The 22,846-nt window shown below is 37.2% G+C and overlaps 1 protein-coding gene across 5 annotated transcripts in view; it reads right to left on the bottom strand.

Annotated features, from left to right (window-relative positions):
* The window catches only part of LOC145979516 (retinaldehyde-binding protein 1-like), a 78,360-nt gene that overhangs the window by 20,202 nt on the left and 35,312 nt on the right, over positions 1-22,846 (bottom strand). For 3 of the 5 annotated variants that reach the window (XM_083112457.1, XM_083112456.1, XM_083112455.1), the window contains exons 2-5: positions 20,501-20,636; positions 15,085-15,176; positions 8,904-9,054; positions 5,447-5,643 (exon numbers count right to left, since the gene is read on the bottom strand). In XM_083112457.1, the coding sequence (XP_082968583.1) occupies positions 5,447-5,643; positions 8,904-9,054; positions 15,085-15,176; positions 20,501-20,618 (558 nt within the window). In that variant the 5' untranslated portion in view covers positions 20,619-20,636. The remainder of the gene's footprint in view (positions 1-5,446; positions 5,644-8,903; positions 9,055-15,084; positions 15,177-20,500; positions 20,637-22,846) is intronic. The other 2 variants (XM_083112459.1, XM_083112458.1) reach the window with 1 other exon arrangement.

The following is a 22,846-nucleotide window of genomic DNA, read 5'->3' on the forward strand; positions in this document are numbered from 1 at the left end:
AAAGTACTGCAAATATCTTTTGACTTCACGATGGCGCCGCCGTCTGCTAGCACCGCTGAATTTCAGTTACGATTCTCTTCCATTGTATAGTAAGCAACCTGCTCAGAATCAGTACTTCGGTGCCTATCCGTTCAGTCCGCAGTTTTCAAATAAAGTTCCCTCATTGTGAGATAGCAGCTTATAGTTTATTTGGCACCGAAAAGGAATTGCAAGATAAGTGATATATGCTTCGAAGTGAATTTCTGTTTTTAATAAGTTTAAATAATATGATACTGGGGCTGTATAAATGTAAATAACAATTATGTTTTACATACATACAACTTTATCGAGTCCAGCCACCCCCCACCCGCTCCCCAACAAGCTTCCGGTCAGTAGTGTCCAGAATATTTACTTATGAAATATAGGAACCCTAATTGTACTAAATATTGAACCCCTCCCCCCTTTACGTGAACTATATATACGCCCATGGCTGTGCGATTATAATGTATCCAAAAATTCTAATTTATTTATTTATTTATTTATTTATTACTAAACACAACAGGCGAATGCCCAATTACAGTGTTCTACATTTCTTATTTATCTTTACACTCAGTATATCAGATCTTTACCACCATGTACAATATATATAAGATACAGATATAATATATTATAAATTACATAAAATATGGAAATAAAATAAACAAGGATAAATCAAGGATAGAAGTTATTTACATTAAAGAAATATATTAATTATGTGTGTAATAAATTACCTGTAAATAATTGACACACTAGAAAGTACGTACATATATGTAATTGAGTATAAACTACGAAAGAAATATATATTTACAAATATTGCGTTTATGTTTACATTGTTGACATTTGTTCTTCCATTCCTTGAATAACATTTTTGAATGTCCCAATAGGCATGTGAAATATGTCTAATTTTGGTTCCCTTTCGGAACATCTGTTGTACAGTTCACACATTCTCCTGATAGGTGATTTATTTATAATGTTCGATCTTCTGTTACTACAGTAAAAGAGGCCCCCTTTGGATCGTGTCTTGGAGATAGGAACACGTATGTGTATTTGTTCTAGAAGATGTTGCACTTGAATATTATTGTTCATGATTTTGTATAAGAAACAGAGCATTTGCGTCTTCCTTCTTTTGCTGAGAGAAGGCAGGTTGTGGTGTTTACAGAGGGAAGTGTATGATTCGTATCGGGGATATATGCCTGTTTCTTTATAAGTAGCGTACCTTACGAATTTAGACTGTAGCATTTCTATTTTATGCGTGTACTTTTTGTCCTGAGGAGCCCATATTTCTGCTGCATATTCTACTTTGCTTCGGACTAAAGCGTTAAATATTATTTTCATTATTTCTTTGTTCATAAACTCTTTACTCATTCTAATTGCGTACCCTAGGTTCCTGTGTGCCTCATTTACGACCCTTTCAACATGTGTTGCAAATGTAAGTTTTGAATCAAATGTAACTCCTAGATCTCTCATCTCGTTAACCCTTTTAATTTTTGTGTTATTTATTTTGTAATCGAATTCAATTTGCTTTCTGTTGCGCGAGTATGTCATCGTGCAGCATTTTGCTATGTTCAGATTAAGATCATTTATTTCGCACCACTTTGTTACTGTATTGATTTCACTTTGTAAGGATTTGCAGTCATCAATATTACAGATAGTCTTACCGAATTTCAAGTCATCGGCGTATAAGAGTCTGAATGAGTCACACAGGTACTTTGGTAAGTCATTGATTAGAATTAAAAATAACAGAGGTCCGAGATTCGAACCCTGGGGGACTCCTGAGAAAACTGCGAACTCTTCTGTTAAAATTCCATTATAAGATACGTTCTGCTTACGGTCTTTTAGATAAGAAGCAAAGAAATTTAGTGCTGGTTTGGAGAGGTCGTAACACGAGAGTTTACTCAACAAGATATCGTGGTTTACTCTATCGAAGGCTTTGGATATATCTGTATAGATGACATCTACTTGCTTTCTTTCTTCTAGATTAGTTGCTACGAAATGACTTAGGAGGGATAGGTTCGTAACAGTGGATCTACCCGGGACGAAGCCATGTTGGTTGGCAGCTATTACTGGGGATACGTGTGACAACAATCTTCGATAAATAATACTTTCGAAAACTTTTGCGGGCGCAGATAATAAAGATATGGGCCTATGCTCTTCAATGTTACCGGTGCCACTATTTTTGGGTACGGGACGCACTGTAGATGTTTTCCATTTCCTGGGAAATACAGATGTGGTTAGGGAAAGATTGAATATTTTCATTAAGGGTAGGGCTAATAAGCTTGCACAACCTTTTAACACGTAGGGCGGAATGCCGTCAGGGCCACAAGATTTCTTTGGTTTTAACTTTTTTATTGCCTTTTCAACATCATCAATACTGATTGCGTTTAGTACAAATTCTTCGCCTACGTCTATCTTTTGGTGGTCTTCGATTAAATTGCAGTCGTAATTCGCGGGCGTGCTCTTATAGGTGGAAAGGAAATGCTGGACGAAGGCGTTCGCAATTGCCTCGTCATCGTCTAGTGTAGTGTCATTGTATTTGAGGGGCATGGACGTATTTTTCCTCCCTTTATTTTGAACGAAGGACCAAAAGTGTCTAAAATCGAGTTTTATATAATTTTCTGTTTCTGATACGTAATTCCTGTAAGCTTTTTCAATTTGCCTTTTGGTTATTTTGCGGAGAGTTTCAAACTGTGCACGATGAAAGTTGGTATTACCAATTCCACGTTTCCATTTCTTATGGTGGTGGGATTTGCTTTTAATGTTTTTAATTATGCCACTGGTGAACCAACTAGGATATCGTGATGTTATGGATTTCTTTTTGTACGGGACGGTAGCTTCAAAAACTTTATCCAGATTTTCGTAAAAGATATCAAGCGCGTCATTTACATTCTTTTGATTGGATATTTCTTCCCAGTTGATGGTAGCAATTTCACGGTACATTACTTCAAAGTTTGCTTTTTGGAAATTACGTATTCTAATTGTTTTCCCTTTATTTGCTTTAACATGTTTCGAAACAAAGAATTCGATGCTAAGTTGGGGGTGATGTTCATCCTCCGGTACTAACGTTTCAGTTTCTTTACAGACCGACACGTTTTGGATGTTAGTCAGAACTAAGTCTAGTGTTTTGTTGTTGGTGTTTAACACATTATTTACACTACTTAAATTGTAGTAAGACATAAAGTTGGAGAGAGTTTTAGATTTTTGCGAGCCTTTGCTGAAATCATAATTAGAACCTGTTACTTCCGGCAAGTTAAAATCACCTACGAGGAGTATGCGTGAACTGGGAAGACATACAGAATAAATCGCTTCATAAAACGCTTCATAAATTGAAATAGTACACAAGGGTGGGAAATATACTATGCATATATACAGAGACATAATATCGTTAATTACAGTTTTTTCGAGGACACATTCAATTGGTAGGTCAGCTAATTCTATGGTGGTTGATCTGTATTTGTTTTGTATTCCTAAAATAACCCCCCCTCCATCCTTTTTTCCCAAGGTTTTCATTTTCCGGTCACATCTAGTTACGCCATATCTGTCATCAAACAGTTCACTGTCCCTGATGCCAGGTACCAGCCAGCTTTCGACTACAGCCACTGCAGCATAGTCGTTGGCAAAAACGCTTCGAGAGAAAGTCCTGATTTTCGTACGGAGTCCTCGGGTATTTTGAAATGCTAGATTAAATAATGCTTTACTCACCGCCTCTTTCCCTTTTTCTGGGGATGACCGTCGACTGCCTGTCCATCATTGGGTGGAATGACCTCTCTCCCTATTGTTGTTCCTTACCCTCGGGTCCCGACGGGAAGAGAGGGTGGATGCGGATGGCGAACGTTGCTTCGGTCCCTGCCCTCCTGCTGCTCCAGCTGCCGTCGCGGCCTCCGACGGAGGCGCGGAAGGGGTAGGTGGAATTCCTTTGTCACGTTGACGAGAGACAGGTACTTCGTCCGGTTGCATACTCTCCAGGTCGCCGAGTGTGTAACGCCTCCCGTCGATGAACAGATACCGAAACTGCAGGTATGCATACTTTCCTTGATTCCTGGCCTCGATCATGTGGTACTGGAGCTTCTTCCGTTCTTCTCGAACCTTTGCAGAGTAGTCCTGCTCCAAATACACACGGCTTCCTTTCAGTTCTTTGCTGTTGCGTAACACTTCTTCTTTCTTTTTGTCAGACAGAAATTTGCATATCACAGGTCTGTTCTTGTTTCCTTGCTTTTTCCCGAGACGATGCACACGATCGAGATCGAGCTCACCGAGGGACACTTTGAGCTTTCCTTCGATCAGTTCCCGGATTTAAAATATTTAGTTTCAAGTGCGGAGTTCACATTGCCTTTTCATGTACTCAAACTCGAATTATACTAAGAATCATAAGTCACAAATGATAAGGAGTACACTAATCCACGAAAAATTGAAATTGTATAAGAATTTTAACCTGAAATTCACCTAATGATCTTTGAAGATAACTTGCAACTATCTTACGTCTGTCAGATAGATTGTTCTGCAAAGAACACTAACAAAGTAAACGGATTGAGTGAACTTTTACTAACACCACAAGTATAGTATTACAATAATCTGAGGATAATGATGTACGTATATAAATAAAAAAATTATTAGATAATTCATATTTGGTTGTTATATATACGGTACCTATTAAAATATCTTACTATTTTTAAAGTACTGCTTTTAACGATTGTACATATTCAGTATTTTTCAGGAACTGTGAACCATTTTAAGTATTTTCGGAACCTACTTCAGGATTTATCGAGTCTAATTTATGATTTTTAGAACCTATTTTATGATTATAGAACTACCTTAGGAACCTAATGGCACACGTTTTAGAACCTAAGAACAGTTCTTTATAGATCACTATGAAAAATTAATGCACTAAACGGAACAAATTTTATCCAATATTCCTAACTGTACTCTATACCTAAATGTAGTATATTCTGAAATGTAGTGTACATTTAAAAAAGAATCATACCCCTGTATAATGTAGTTTATACTTACACATAATTTATACTAAAATGTCTGCATAAGTTCTAGGATCAATAAAAAATATAGGTTTCATAGTTGCCATGTAACCAAGACTTCCCGGATTCGATACCCTGTGGAGAAATATTGCAGAGTGGTTCGGATTATACTTTAAACTGTAGGTCCCCCCAGATTAACCTATTTGTGCATGAAGTGGAGTTAAAACAACAATCCCAATCCAATGATTCCGTTATTAATTGAAGTTTCACTTACTTTTATTACTGACTTCCACATAATGATCAAATTCCGTATAAATGCCCTCTCCAGTGTGAGGGGTGTTGAAAGAAATTCACAGTTTCTGTAAATTTACATTTCGTTTGACTCTACACGTATATTTTATTGAGTATAATAATAACGAGTTTACATTTTGAAATTCAATGTGTGATATAGTATAGTTTACCTGAAATTTTTTGACAGACAATAGAATGTTTCGAGGGGTTACCCACTTGAGCAATTGCCACCTGAAACCAGACCCAACCATTATGATGACACCCCCTCGGGTTTTCACAGTCTGTTCGTCCTCCAGGAACAGGTGCCATACAATGTCTTCCAATCTGGCCATCTCCTCGAAGGTGACCTTAGACGGGTCCAAGTTTCCTTAAACGGAAAAAAAAGAAAATCTGTAATTATTGATATGTCAGAATTGAAATTTAGTACTCATCTATAATCACCACTGTCGGAATATTGGATTGGATTGATTTGGTGTATTAAGTCCGCTTTATGCACAGTAAGGCTAATCGGGACTGACCTACAGTTAAAGTGGGATCCGAATCACCATGTGCCTTCAACGGGTATCGAACCCGAGACCCCTTGACGCTACCATCATTAAGCGGTGTTTGTTTTTTTCACATTTATACCCTGTCCAAGAACACTGTTTATACATACAGGGAGTCCATAAAGTCCTGCAAAACACAAACTCTGTAACTTGAAAACTATTAAGTTTATTAACAAAATATTTTGTGTGTACTTACACCAAGGTTCAAAATTTATTTCCTGCTTGTTAGGTTCATCGCCAAACCTCCAATTGTGCACCATTCACGTCCAAACACTGTTGCAGTCTTTTTTGTGAAACCGAGAATTGCGTGCTGATGGTGCTCCCTTGGGATATTCAGAATCACATCTCTTATTTTTCTTTTATGTCATCCAGATTAGCTGGTTTCTGTGAATACATCTCGGTCTTTACATGTCCCCACAACCAATAATCGCAAGGTGTCAAGTCTGGTGATCTTGCAGGCCAAGGTGTGGGCTTTCTTCTGCCAATCCATCTACTTTGAAATTGTTTGTTAAGAAATTGCCGAACTTCAAGGGCAAAATGCGGTGGCGTCGCATCTTGTTGCATGTGGACGTCATTGATGATGCCTAACCTATTAAGTTCTGGCACAAGGATTGTCTGTAGCATGTTCAGATAGTTGTTGCCATTTACCGTGTCTTCCTAGAAGAAAAATGGACCAATGATGTGGTCCATTGATATCGCACACCAGACATTCACTTTAGGACCACCTCGAGTTTGCACTTTAAACTCGTGAGGATTTTCAACCCCCCAAATTCGGCAATTGTGCCTGTTCACTTTTCCCGACACATGAAATGTGGCCTCATCTGAGAACAGAATCCGAGACAGAAGGTCACCATCACCTTGTAAACGTTTAAGCATTAACCCACAAAACAACATTCTCATGTCACAGTCTTCGTCTTTCAGATCGTGTACAAATTTTAACTTGTAGGGCCGGGCCTTCACCTTCTTGCTTACGATCTTGTGTAATGTTGACTTCGGTATTCCCAGTTCCAGTGATCTTCGTTTCAGCGATTTCATTGGACTCCGATGCACGCTGTCCTGCACTGACTGAATCACATCGTCACTCGATCCTGGCCTTCCACTGCGTGGCAAATCTGACACACTTCCCGTTGCCTTGAACTTTTCATACCATCTCTTGATACTTGAATTTGTTGGTGGTGGTTTCCCATATGTTGTCTGGAACTCTCTCTGCACTGAAACACAAGATTTTTAAGTCTGCAAACCACAGAACACACTGTGCCTTTTCCTGGATGGACGCCATCTTAAGTCACATGATCACGTGATTACCAGTGCAAGCGTCACTGAGCAGTGTGGCCAGAACAAAACTTTAAACTTCCACCCTTCTCACCCAAAAAATGTGTATTGTTAAACGCAACAGCTAAAAAGTTATAGAGTTTTAGTTTTTTGCAGGACTTTCTGCCACTTCAAATTATTTAACCTATCAATGTGCTAGCTAGTAACTGTCTACCACTTGACAGGCTATTGCATTCAAATTAAAATTAGTTACTAAATACTTATAAAAAATGGGGTGATTGTGATGGATGAATTTGGGGGGGACTGCGTCCAGAGTCTTCTGGGGTATGGGCACCCCTGGTTGAAAGTATTTAGACTACACAGTATTGCATACGACCAGTTTTTCATTAGTACAGGAAGGGAATGTTCATGTAGATGATCTGAAAGAGTAAAATCTTAATATAACCAATGTCTGTTATATACTACAATAATTATAACAATGAAAATACATACATTATTACTAGTATGATAGCATATTGAAAGTTTTAAAACTAGACAGCCTTCAAGTTAGAAGAGAAATGTAAATAATATCTTATTTGGAGAGTATTTTAGGAGGAAGATTTCAGGTACCTAACCTTATTCAATAATTATGTGTGACAGTAAATCAGTACAATCGTAGGGAGAATAATACACTCGTTCTACCGGATTTGAAACCAAAAACAAGTTTCTACTTTTTCTTGTTAATAGTTACATTTTGTATCTAGCAAGGTTAAATATTCAATAATTGTAATGTTATACTGTTATCACCTATCAAGAAGGTCAAAAATATTAAAAATGTATCTATGTGCATTTATTGTTTTTGTATCTAATTTAGGTTTCAATGTTTATATTTCTTAATATGTTATTGCATTAATGTTAGTTTAGGTTCAGCTGTTTACTATTTTCATCATTTTCAACACGTGTCCATCGTAACATCCTCCAGGCAGTCTCCATCTACATTCGCTGTGTGGCAACCGCAAGCAAAGGGCTTCCCTAATTGTGTAGTGGTAACTCCCTAACCTTATAATCAAGCAGTACCGGGGGGGAGTAATTAGACTGTGGTTTCTATCATACTAGTAGAATGTTAGGATACACTGTAGGTAAATCGAGCTTAAAAATATGAACTTACTGATGGTTACAGGCATGCAAATCTGTAAGCAACAATAAGTTCAATTTTTCAATTTTCTTGAATTCATACAAACGTGGCAATGTTCATGTAGGTGATCTGAAAGATTAAAATCTTAATATAACAAATATCTGTTATATACTACAATAAGTATAACAATGAAAATACATATCTGGAGTTCTATGGCATAGCAGCTGTAGGATGAATCTTAACATTTAATGAAGAATAATTGAATTGAATTTATAAACGAGTACGTTCAAATAATTATTGGTACTTTGATATGGAATAAGAATCCAATCTGACGTTACAATTAACTAAAGGCAAATTTCAAACAAAGAAAGTTACTTGTTCCAAACCCATGAACATGTACAACAGACATCCCCCCGGTGGAGGCACATAGTGGTTCGGATCACACTGTAAACTGTAAGTCCAGTCCCGATTAGTCTTGCTGTGCATAACGTGGACTTAAAACACCCAAATCAATCAACCCACTATCTGACAATGATGCAAAAATTTAAGCTTAATCAGTTGATGTTATGTCGATATTAATAAATTTTGCATTATTTAAATATACAATGCAAATTAGTTTTAGTGATAGAGCTCTTATCTAATATTGCTTTTATTTGTTATTAGTGTTAATAAGAAAATACTTTTATACCCTCTCACCTTGATATAATATCACAACAAGTCGGCCATCTTTATCTCTGTTTTTCAGCAGCCTGAAGGATTTTAATCCAAAAATATGTCGATAGTTCATGGGTGATTCGTGGCAAAAGTAGGACTTATAATCAAAGCGAATCCTGTAGAAGAGTGTTATCTGTAACAGACGAAATTACGTTACGAGATATAAAATATACAACAAAAAAGTGTCTTGAAAACTTGCAATAAATCCATAAAAATTACATATAATTTACATTTCATAAAAGTAAGAACTGGAATTGAATTTTTTTTTAGAAAACCCCTTTCTGTTTGTGAGAACCTACATCTGGAACTCAGTTGTGTGGGGGGGGGGGCAATATGTTAATAACATGAAATTTGTTCTGAACCTGTAAAGACTATTATTGATTATAAGAAAATATATATATTCATCCGGCATAGCTCATACAATACAAACATAATAAGTAACCCTTATGTAACTTATAGCCATAAGTAAATGTTTGTCATGATCCCTTACCTTTTATCGTCACTTATGCGGTGTACTTCCTCACAAACACCGTTCCTACTTTAGATTGAGGGGGTGGTTGTGGTCCTTTGTTGGAGGGGGTAAAGGGGGGCACTGGTCACGGCTCCAGGTCCCGGATTCCTTTAATTTCCCCTGCACTGGCTGATGTTCCGGGGACATGGTGTGATTTATTGTATGAATTGTTCAGTAAACACACGGAAGTAGTTCCGTTTACACTAGATCCAAACACAGCTCCTCTCGCTGCACGGTGCTGTCACCTGTTCACCAATCGTACTTCACTTACTTATCTCCTCCCAAAGCACAGCACTGCATCCCTGTACCCCCCAGAGAGTCTTTTGCACAGCCTGTCACATACACCCTCACTCCAGTCACCTCTATCTCGTGTCCCTCAAAGACGCTAAAACTTCTTCTGTGTGCTTGCAATGTTACCGGTTTTTTGTAGCCTTGTCCAGTGGCTCCAATACACACACACACACACACCAATACATACAAAAAAATAAGAAAACTAACAAAAAGGACACCCTAGCCAGTGTAAGTTGCGTGAGGGACGCGCTTCTCCCTCTCGCCATACCAAGCAAGGGACAATCCTACGAACTTCTAACTGGTAAAAGAAAACTAAAAGCCAAAAATATATAATAATAAAAATAATAAATTTAGGGTGGCACTACAGTTGTAAGTAAAATACTTAAGTATTATATTAAATACTGAAAACTTACGAAATATAACAGGCCGTTTAGAGTTTTTAATTGTTTTGAAAATACCTAGCACATAATGTAAATGTTATAATCTACTCTAGCCTCCCATTGCTATCAATGTTTACATAAAATAAACGGGATTTCACGTAACCGCATAGTGTATCACCTGCATTTAAAATGTTACAGTTTCATTTACGATATGCGCATTATGCTTTTAAGTGCAACGCCTCGGACAATTGACGAGTTATTTTTTACTTCCAGGGTAATGAGACGTTCCTGTCAGCTATAGTGGTCTCCATTTCTCCAAGGGTTATATCTAAGGTTATGGAAAAGTTCAATGTAATATTTCCTACAATTTATAACTCTATTGTTACATACTTTGAAGAATTTTATGTTTCAGTTACATAGAATTGAAACTGTAACAAATAAATTAATATACATCCGTTCTTTATCTCGGGTAATTATTTAGTTGAGTATATGATTTGAAAGAAGTATTTCAGCAAGAAAGACTAAACTCATTTTCCTACAAAGAATGCTTCAGACTAACGTTGTTAAGACAGTTTTTGTGCGAGAAACAGTATTTTCGCCTAAAGTGACAAGGAACTAATTGATCTAAGAAAAAATACAAGCATTTCTTCTTAATTTTAGACCCACAGACGTCTGTAATTATATATACCACATAGGCCTACGTACTAAGGCTCATTCTCTTTGAAATGTAAAAAAATGTGACATATGAATGTTTTTCCGAAGTAAAAATGACAAGGTTTGTACAACTTTTGCGGACATTATATGATCAAAGTTCATCAAATTTGGATACCTTCAAATACTGTTCCAAGAACAGTACTTGAACGGTTCTTACTGATTACAATAGCAGAGGGTCTTATTGAAACACAATGATAGATAGACAAGAACAAAACGAAAATGATGATGAGGTAAAAGTGATGAATGGAGGTGTGATTACTGCGATGATTCAAAAAGAGAAGAAATTCAAAAACAAGCCTGATGTAACTGTAAAAAATTAGATACTGCACAAATTATATACTAAACAAAATATTGCAAAGAGAATGTGTATATTACATCAGTAAAGAAAATAGAGAAACGCATTCAACTAATACATTTAAAGCAATATAATATTTTACATTGTAACAAAATTATTTGTTTTCTGTAATCATATGATATGCTTTTGAAACTTACAAAATAGTAGTAGAAGATCCGTGGAAAATTTAATGTGTGGTAGGGTAAATCCATAACAAATGATTCAAAGAAACGAAAGTTGGTTTGCTCGCTCATTTCTAAAAATGAAAATATTTTTGTTGTTGTAACCCTATGCAGGGGTAGTTCAAAACAGGAATCATTTTTCTAGAACGTGGCTTCTTTTAAAAATGGCGGGCATTTTTGTTTCATGTCTTGAGGAATTTTTTACCTTTGCACAGAGTTGTAATAAAGAACTAAGCTAAAGAAATTGAAGAAAGCTAGGGTAAAGTACATTGTTTTCATTACATTTCAAGCTAAGTTTTATGTTTTGTACATTTTTATAACATCTGAAATGCAGATGGCTGAAATTTAGAGCCAAAACTGATATTCAATTTTGAAAAAATCGAAGTTTAGAATTTTTTTAGTAGGGAGTAATGAAATATCAGAATTATAATTTTTATGGAGCAAACATATTTATGTGTAAAAATTCTTAGCAGGAAATATTTCAGCTCTGTTACTTGTTTCCCTCTTTTACTGAAAGCTCTCTGAAAATGCTCTTCTTTCATTTTTTTCAAATTTTGAGCCCCAATATATCTAGTGCGGGACCTAAAAAAAGTTTACATTTACTGCTTAAAGAGAACTATGTGAAATACCTGTAAGGAATTTTCGAGAATGATATTCTATGCCTAAAGTTACAACAGGGGAAGTTTGTCAAAACCAGGCCAGTTTACGTTATTAGTTACACAGAAATATTTGCTTATCAGTAACCGATCATGTAATTAGAATTACTGATTATTAATCACGTCATGCGATTGACACAGTGAGTACGTTAGTAGGTATTACGAACGAAAAGGTGTTTAAGGCAGAGGTTTGTATGATCAGATTATGACATGCAAGTCATTTGCGAAGTATCTCGTTTAATCGTAGCGAAATTTCCCAGTAGATTTTTCCACAGGCTCCGCTAGCATTGCGTGGTTAAACAAATGAAAGTTTATACTTCCATCCACTGGCGTATGAATGGGGGGGACCTGATGCCGCAACAGCCCCTCCAAAAATTTTAGAAAATCAACATTTTCAAAAGATGACTTCAAAGCGAACAAACTTATCTGTGTTGACGGTTTTATCGTAAGGGTCTCCTTTCGATGCTGAAAACTGTAAATCTACCAGGTGTGAATGCCACATATGAAATACCTTCGTCGTTATTTGTATTTGCTTTTACGCCTGAGACTATAAAATGAACAGTATTGTGTGTAAATGTTACTACGCCATGAGACGCACTGTCAGTTTGCATGCTCTCCTTCAGTCACCACACGCACATATGATGCTGCTTATTGTATTTGATGCTTTTTCACTAACGACAAAATTCCAAAGTTTTCTACCAGATATTTGCGCTGTACTAGATGTCTAGTTTATCCGTATTTTATTATAATAATATAGAAATAATAAATAACCGAGTTAACAGTCATTCTTTGTCATGTTGTTGCAGACAGAGGATAGAAAATGCACATTCTCAAGGGTTATTGGTCCTTTCCAATCTTACGGCGGCCGGTCATAGGTCTAGCAAGGAAAGTGGGGAGCGTGAATTACGCCGCAGACCAACCAGACAACAGCAGTGGCGCCGAGAGACACGACGGGGCGGGAAAAGTACTGCGTGGACCTCGTTCTACTGGCTCCTGAGTTTCTTATCGCGCTGGATTGGTCGTTTCCACGCTCTCCTTGCGAGCATTAGGATCGGCCGCCGTAACAGCAGAAAAGGCCTTTAGTAGCGTCCAAATGAGCAAATGTTCATTAAGAGAAGTTTTTGGTCTTCATGATCTCTGCACCCTGTGAAACGTGATGTACGAGGACCTCCTGCATCCACACAGCACCCATGTATTCACGCGTTTGTGGGTGTGTGTTCTTGCAGCTAGGGTGACCATACGCCCAGTTTTGACCGGGACAGTCCCGTTTCAGAGGCGTGTCCAGATCGTCCCGTCGATATTATTAAAAAAAAAAACCTCTTTCACAAAAGTCTAGGAATTATCTTGAAAACAAGTCTAAATTTGAGACATTTTATGCTAAAAGAAGATGTACCGGGTGTCCGAGAAGTCTTTGTATGAAAACAAAAATTAACTGTATCAGCTATATGCAACATAGACATGAAAAAAAGGTACCAAAATATTCGGAAACTATTTAAGTTTATTTTCTTTCAGGTTTCTGTAACGTTGCGGTAGTGTAGCAGTGCCAGTGTCCAGCAAACCGGAAATGTACACAAATCAGGAAAAAGCTGAGTGTGTCCTGTGGTTTCAAGAGAGCAGGTCACAAAAAACAGTGCAGAGACAGTTTCAAACATCGTGCGTATCTGGGGTAAAGAGCCCCCTCATGAGGTGAGGAAGTCGACCATGGGCAACCCGAAGGTGAACGTTTGGTGCGCGCTGCTGCATGACAGAATAATCGAACCATTCTTTTTCTGTGAGGACATCTGGAGTGTATCTCGATATGTTGCAATTGTTTGCTGTTCCTCAATTGCTAGAATATCACCCAAATGTTATCTTTCAACAAGACGGTGCACCTCCACATTGGAGTCTGGAGGTTCGTTCCTACCTTGAACAGACATTTCCTGGAAAATGGATTGGTCGAGATGGACCGACGGCGTGGCCTGAACGATATCCAGACATAACCCCTTTAGATTTTTTTATATGGGGTTATGTGAAAGACAATGTCTACAGAACTCCTGTATCCGATCTTGCAACTCTGCGACAACGGATAACCCAAGTCATCACATCAATCCCTCCTGTGATGTTGGCTAATGCATAACGAGAAGTTGAATTTCGACTAGATGTACTCCGTTCTACCAAGGGTGCTCACGTGGAGATTTATTGATTTCTTTCCTATTACCAATAAAACTTGAATAGTTTCCGAACATTTTGGTACCATTTTTTCATGTCTATGTTGCATATAACGGATACAGTTAATTTTTGTTTTCATACAAAGACTTCTCGGACACCCGGTATATTGTTTTGTACATGTTCCGTTATTTGTAGAGCATTGAATAAGCATGCAGTTTCTTTACGGAATTGCAACAAGAGTTATGTGTCGGACATGCGGAGTAAGGTTTTCGGAGAGATTCATAAACAGCTGATGGGAGTTTAAGCTAAAAAAGACTAGTTCATCTGCTAAATACTTCTGCCATTACCCAACTTCAGCATAAAGATTGATCAGAAAGGACGAGAAACGCTATGAAAGTCATCCTGAGATTATATATATTTTGACAATTGGAGATCATATTTTAATTTATTGTTTATGACGTATAATTTATATGATCCATGCTTTAATAACTAACAACAATACGTTAATAATAACAATAATTTTATGATTATGTCTAACTGATTTTTTTAAGGAGCGGGAGAGAGGTAAACTGATCTCCTTGGGATGTCCCAATTTTGGGTCAAAATATTATGGTCACCCTATTTACAACACATGCCGTGTTACTCTAGGAAATTATATGGACCCGTTTATGGTCATTCCTGCAATTTTGTTCAATAAGAAATGAAATTTTACTCATTGTTTCTGTATTCTGTAGTAACTGTGTTCAATTCAATGTTTCGAAACACATCGTAAAGAGCACAACACAATAGGAAACTAAATGCCAAATATTTGTTTCTACATTACTATGAGACAATATTCTCTATTAGGTGATTAGCTAATAGCCTATCAGAATATAATTCTATTTCTCTTAGTTGTTGCGAAGAAGTCACATAATCAAGGAGAAAAGAAAAAAAATGTTGGCTTTTACCTTCTCGAAGGCTTTCTCCGGATTTAAATTATTGACCCACAAAAACTTCATCAGAAATTGCTCGTCCAGTCCCACCTTCAGGTTCTTTTCTCCTAGAAGAACAAAATAACCGCAGTAGATATATTTGCCCTAAAAGAAACAATTTCAATATCATAAATATTAAATGTAAGTTCATGCTTTCAAGCAGCTGAAGAGAAATTAATATTTGTTATACCCTTGTTATTGTTTTATTATTATTGTTTAATTTTTATTATTTTTATTGTATTATTCTTGTTACATATGTGTGCGTGCTTCTGATTTGTCAATTTCTATTTTTCTCGCTGTTGATATCCTGATATAAAATGTATTTCCTCTGTATTCAGGATTTCTCAAATAAATAAAAAAAAATGTACATGTCTTGGCATTTCACACAATAGAATTTCTAGCCTCAATAGAAAGTTGTAAATTATTTTCGAATTTTTTCGAATTTCTTACATGCATATAGGATATGCAATTGATTGGGCAATGTCTATATACAAGGGTTGGATAAAAAGTAATGGCAACACTGGTATAATTGGTACTTGACTGTATTGGCAGAGGAGCACGTGTTACGTTCCTTCAAAGTAATCGCCCCTCATCTCTACGACCTTCTGTCACACGTATGGAAGGCGTCGTACACCGTCAGCACGTCCATCTCTGTCGATGTCCCGCAGTGACCGCCCTATAGCACGTATGATGGCTTCGCGCGTGTCGTAGTGCTTCCCGCCCAGTGGTTCCTTCATTTTGACAAAACGGTCTTAATCACACGGTCTCATACCGGTGAATACGGCGGATCTTCCAGTACCACCCACTACCAGTTATGCAGGAGCGCCGTCACATTGTTCGCAGTGTGACACCTTGCATTGTCAAGCAGGATGATGGGACACCGTGCCGTCGCTTCCTTCTTAATGCGAGACGAAGGTGGTGTTGCAAGAAGGTGCAGAAGTAGGCAGCGTTGACCGTCTGCCTGAGAGACGTTGTTCTTCTTGCCTAAACATATTGTTAGGGCGCTTGCACTCTCGTCCTCTGCTTCAGAGCACTGCTGTTTTTGACTGAATAACATACAATCGCTTCCACTCACTATACTTTCTCGTCTGACATTCCTTTATCAGCCACGAAACGCTTGTGGCGCTGTGACTCACCCCTTTCACGGGACAGCAGTGTGGCCATTACTTTTTATCCAACCCTTGTAGTAGTGGTCATTGGTGATATTCAAGTTTGAAGTTTGTTTTCACTGGTTCAGAATGGCACTGGACTTACAGTTTAAAAAGGAATCCGAACCACGATGTGTCTCCAGCAGAGATCCATCCCGAGACCCCTTAATTACAAGGTGGCATTGTTATCACCACCACCATCGAGCAGGCTCTACTAAGTTATGTTGTACTAAATTAACGCTTCATAATTAGTATTTATTGATTGATCGATTGATTTGGCTTATTTCACTTCACTTCTGTGCCACTTTTGTCTAATCACGAAGATGAGGTGATGATGTGATGAAATTGATGAAGAGACACTCACAAAGGACACCCATGCCCAAGCAGAGATACGAATTGCTGTATTTATTAAGTGCATCGTCTGAATGTCATAATAAGTCCATTAGTAGCTATTATGAATTAAATGGTGTGCAAGGTAGAGGTTTGTCTAATCAGGTTGAGAGATGCAAGCGGAGTACCATTATTGAGCTTGTTTCTAAGTCCACTCTATGCACAGGACGGCTAATCGGGACTGGAACTACAGTTGAAAGTGGGATCCGAACTACCATGAGCCTCCACTGGGTATCGAACTCAGGGCCCCTTGATTACAAGGCAACGAAGTTACCACTATGCTGTATGGGAGGCACTCTGATTGAAGGCTGCAACTACTCCAGTAGCCAGTCTTATTCCCTGGATTGATCTGAATTGTTCCAAGTGCAGTGAATTTCCGAATTTACTTTGTTGGTCAGACTAGCAAAAAATGTTAGGGATCCGGGAAAATATAAAATCGGATAGCTGACATTTCACAAGATATATTTGAGGTTGTATTAATAATCATCTATCGGCCTCCCCATTGGAGTAGTGGTAGCGTCGTCGCCTTGTATTCAAGGGGTTCCGGGTTCAATACATTGTGGAAGTACATAGTGATTCGGATCCCACTTCAAACTGTAGGTCCAGTCCCGATTAGGCTTACTGTGCATAAAGTGGACTTAAAATAACAATTCAACCCAACCCATAAACATATATCCTACGAAAATATAAACTACGTTTAAAGTCACGAGAAAAAATAACGTACGATTATTATCTGACCCCCAAATGGAATTCCTTGGCACGCTTCTTAAGTCATCATCCAAAATGTCTATATTAAGCAGCTCAGACCTACCTACATCTGTGTGGCATTTCTAATTGTGCAAATGTTTAAATTGTACTCATTGATACGTCATAATACTTAGATTTTTTCTTTAAAGAAAAAAGAAAATCACTACGAAAACTTTTGGAAACATGCTATAAGAGAGCACAATAGGACGAGAGGAACGGAAAGAAAATGTTATACTTGGCACCATGAAGATTTCCACTAATCGTACATCGCTTGCATAAATAAATAAATAAATAAGTGTAAGTAAATGTCTTATTCTATTCAGACAAACCTCCGACTTACATGCCATTTCATTCATAAAATCTACTAATGGACACATTATGCCATTCGCATAATGCATTTAATAAAGACAATAATTCTAAACACATGATAGTTTATTCAAAAGGAAATATTTCTGTAGTAACGTAAAGTTGCCTGGTTTTCACAAACTTCTTCCTGTCTGTAAATTTATTAGCAATAGAATATCACTCTCGATTTTTTTACAGATACCTCTCATACCTTTACTCTGTAGATATCAAATTTGTAATAGATCCACCACTAGAAATATTGGGGCTCAAATTTTGAAACATATGAAAATCGATCATTTCCAAAAAGCTATAAGAAAATGAGGAAACCGGTAACAGAGCTCAAATATTTTGTGCCTAAACATGAGATGGAAGATTATACAGTATGTTTTCATGTAAAGAAAATATGACTCTCATATTACATTACTTCCATACTAAAAAAAAAATAAGCTTTTATCTTTGCTCGATACTCAATATCAGTTATGTCCCAAAATTTTTGCCATTCATATTAGATATGATAAAAACGGTATTGAACATAAAAAGTAACTTCATATGTATTGAAAAGTATTTTTTTAACCTCAGTTTTGTGCTAACTATCGGAACTGTCGGCAAAGGCAAAATGCCAGAACTCATGAAACAAAAGTTTCTGCCATTTTTAAACGAAGTCCAGTACTATAAAAATGAGCCTGTTTTGAACTACCCTTGCATGCGGGTTACAACAACGAAAATGTGAAAACTTTAAAGAAATGGTCAAGCAACTAATTAGTGTTTTGTTGTACTATTTGGTATGGATTGACCTCAGACGATTTTCTATCCCTCACCACTCTTCATACAAAACTTTTGTTTTTCAACAGAATAAATACGACAACATAATAATGTTTCTTTATGAATAAAATAATTAATAAAAGTGTGAAAATATATTTTCCTTTTATATATTTGAAGCCATTCTACCAAAGTGAAAAATTAACTTGGAGCACTCAATTTTTATATATGCGGAATAATTATCACACAAGGCAAAATTATAGTTCAATGTTTTTAAAATTCTCTGAATATCGACCATAAACCTCAGTGGACTGCGATAGAGTCGCTGTTTATGTAGGAATATTTTCTGTAAATAATTTCTCGCTTAAAGAAAAAAGTGCATCCACCAGCTAACTAATTATCTGATAATCCTAAGCCCGAAGGTTTATTGTGGCAGAAGCATATGTTTTCAATCTATTCCTATCCTGGGAATATCAATCCAGCCTTGTCCATCCTCACCGGTTTCCTAGAGGTCCATCTTAATATTGTTATTCTCTCTTCGTCTCGGCCATCCTACAGGTCTCTTGCCATCAAGTAACCCAACAAAAACTCTATAAAGTCTTCCATCCTCTCCCATCCCTGCCCACAGAGTTATATTTATTCACTTCTAATAATATTCAGATGGATATAATATATTGAGTTGAATATAATATAACCTTCTCCACACATCCATTTACCTATTACACCAAACGTTAAAGTGTTATCATTAAGATTTTATTTACAAAACCTCTTAATTTTTTCAGATAACTTTTCACGTCCGTACAAACATACGGATATAATTAGGTCTAGGGGCCATCATTGTTAATTGGACATTATAAATTGTCTAGTGCTTTAAACTATACATATTTTAACACTACGCTTTCTCTCATCTTCAGATGAACCCTTTCTTCTCCCAGTGGTGGGAATAGATTGCCTGAATAAATGTCAATGTAGCTTGTATGTGCAAAACATTTCAGCGGAAATGTATTGCATGTTCAACAAATATGGAAAATTGCGGCAAGTTGACGAAGCAGGGAAGATAAATTCCATATTTCTTGGCAATAATCTGCGGTGGCAAGACCCTATAGATCTTTATATTGTTTTAATAATATTTTGGTTAGTATTATAGCTATATATGTTATTAAGTAATATTGTGTGCAAGAACACACTAAAGCTGTCAAACGTCATGACAATCATAGTGAAAGAAAGCATTTCAGATCGCAAAACACTCAACGTCTTGAAGATAAGGAAATGTAAATTGTTCATAATTATTATCGATATTCGGACTATATAGACATTTCTGGAAAGGTAAATATTACACTAATAAATAAGATAAATATATTTTGCAATTAGTACATATTTGGAGTATAGTAAAGGATATTTGAACATTTCAATCTCCTGATACATAATTGGCAATATGGTGATAAGTGGAAATATGACTTTTTGGCAGTACTGAATGTAGTGTTAATTTTGCAACGAACTGGGGCATGATCACCGTTCGGGTTACGAAGGTCATTCAGACATTTGGAACATTTTTTGAGTTCTACGTCAATATATGCGTAGTTAGTGATCATATGATTTGACAGTCTAGTGTTTATTTTGAAAATTTTGACATTTCATTGTTTTGGGCATACCACATGTTCAAGTGGTAGCAAATTTAGACTGTTGCCTTCATTGATAATAATTTTATTATTTATCCATCCCACAGTTACTGTTCATCTTGCTCCACATAGTTCGTTAACCTACTCAGCAATTGGAGTTAGTTGGAGAATTTCGCAATGAGAGTAAATTGTTCTATGTGCCTTATATAACATCGTTTGCCATGATCGCGTGAATCTATTCTTGCACAAGGTTCTAGCTATGTATCTGGACACTTAGGTCCATTTCCTTGCAATACTCTCCGAGTTATGAAGCAACGTAATTAACATATTCAACTTTCCTCAATTTACCCTATGCCAGTACGCCGTAAAAGTTCTGAAACTAACCTATAATCATTTCCTTCAATTTCCGCAAAGCCTCCTTGGTGCTCTCCTTTCCTAGAGCCTTGTTGTAAGCTTCGGCGAGAGAGAACTGTTCCTCAGGTACATCTTCACTCTGAGCCATCCTCGCTTGCTTGTCTGGCTGAAAAGAGAAACACTCCTGACTCTCAATGGAATTTTCACACACAAAATATATTACATCCCATTTCAATCTACATGAAATAAATATTCAACAATAATAATAACCCGTGGAGCAACATCTCGGGAGGGCCAGACCCTACCTCAGACTGCCGGTCTCACTCACACCTGTAGAAGTGGGCGACCATCCAACCAGTTACGGGGTGACGTGTGGTCAGCACGACGAAACCCCAGTCGTTGTTGTAGGTTTTCACGACCGGATTACGCCAATCATTCGTAGCTCCCGTACACAATCCGAATTCTCAGAAGAAAAGTTGTTATGCTTCCCCGAAGAGACTCGAACCAGAGCGCGTCGTGTAGACGGAGCCCAAAGCCAGAAACTTTAGACCTCACGGCCACAGTGCGGGACTAAATATTCAATAGTGCTTGAGAATAATTCAACTAGTGAGAAGGGTCTAGGCATTTGGAGAAAACACTTTTAAGTCAAAAATGCAATTTTATTCCTTCAATAGCAAACATTACATATATGTCGGATCATCACTGTTAAGAATATTTACACATGCCCAATATAAATTAATAATATTTTCTTTAATTGATTCAGTGAGAATTGGATGAATGCAACAGAAAATTGCAGTTTTTTAATTATGTGCCTTTTCCCGAACATCGTAGGAATTATTGTTGAATTGTTAAAATACTCAAAATTATAATCACAGCCAATCGCATATGAAATCATCTAGTTACATATAGAATTACAGAACATCAGGTCGTCGCATGATAGGAAAATATGTTTTCCTCCTACTTTTTGTAGATGCATTTATTATCAAATGCATCACAAGAACGACTGCCCACTCCGCTACAAGAATTTCAGTCTAAATACGCTATATTTACTACAGTTATAAATGTCAAAATGTCAACCGTCCTAAATTACTCATTATTACTATATCAACAGAATTTGGAATGCCCGCAACACAGGATAATTCTATTCTTCGCGCGCCATCTTGGAAAGGCTTTTCTCGACGTTGCTCTGGTGACATACCAGATATGTCATCCAAGGTATTGGACTGATAAATGAAGATCTGATCAATATGTCTAGATTTGCTGCCTATGTGTTACCCGCACGTTGGTCCCACACACATTTTTCAGATCTCAATATATTACAGAGACTTTATTAGAATCCATAGGTCGAGCTGAACCTCATGAAACTCTTGATAGTTTTGTTTCTTAATCTTCAGAAATGTAGTCTACAAAATTTATATTTACAAGATGGAAAAATCCTGTTTGTTCGTCATCTTGAAATGTGTTTACTAAATAATTTGGTCATACGTACAAATACTTCACGGTTTCCACACTCATGTATATTTTCCATTAATTGTTTAGTTTCCGCTCCCCTCCAAAATTTAAATTATATATATATATTATATTTTATCCCAATATATAACCTGACATTAGTTTTCTAGGCTTAAAAAGGTAAAGTGGTCCCCTGTGCTTAGCACCACGCCATGTAGGTGTATAGGGGGTGTACGGTAACGCCCCTCACATTCTTGATCCGGTCGTGAGTGTGTTTGATGTGATCAGCACCACGCCCCTGACCGCCTATACCCCCCCCCCACAGGGTATCCCCAAGGTACCCATGTTATTCGAAGCTGGGTGGGCGCCGGGGCCGCTTCCAACGTTAAAAAAATTCCCGGATTTGAACCGGCCGGGGATCGAATCCGGGACCTTTAGCATGGTAGTCAGACGCGTTACCGACTGAGCCACCGCAAGAAAACGTTATCCCGTAAGTAGCTATTTTGAAGAAAATTATACTCAACGTGAGAGTGAGCATAAGATGGGAGAAATTTGTTTGTGGGTTGTTTTGAAATTTTTCATCTTGTTTGGCTAAATTTCAATACCTTTATTTAGGCAGTTATTGGTTCGCTATTTTCATATCACATTCCACGCTCATTCTAAAAAACGCAATGTGCACCAATAATTTTATTGTCGAGTTAAAATTCAACCATGGGTCATCCATGTCATTTCAACCACTCACACCCTTGTTGCTTCACCATCTCCTATTTGCTTCAAGTGTTCGAAATCGGTAATGACTTTTTCTTCTTCTTCTTTAGGCTTGCGTTTAGATCTGCGACTTGTGACGCTTTGATTGGGTTTACGAATTTTGGATAAAGACGAAGCAACTTAAAACAGTATTGGCCGAAAACCAAATAAAAAACGTGT

Source organism: Lepisma saccharinum, chromosome 26, assembly GCF_977018435.1.
Source record: "Lepisma saccharinum chromosome 26, izLepSacc3.1, whole genome shotgun sequence".
Taxonomy (NCBI): domain Eukaryota; kingdom Metazoa; phylum Arthropoda; class Insecta; order Zygentoma; family Lepismatidae; genus Lepisma; species Lepisma saccharinum.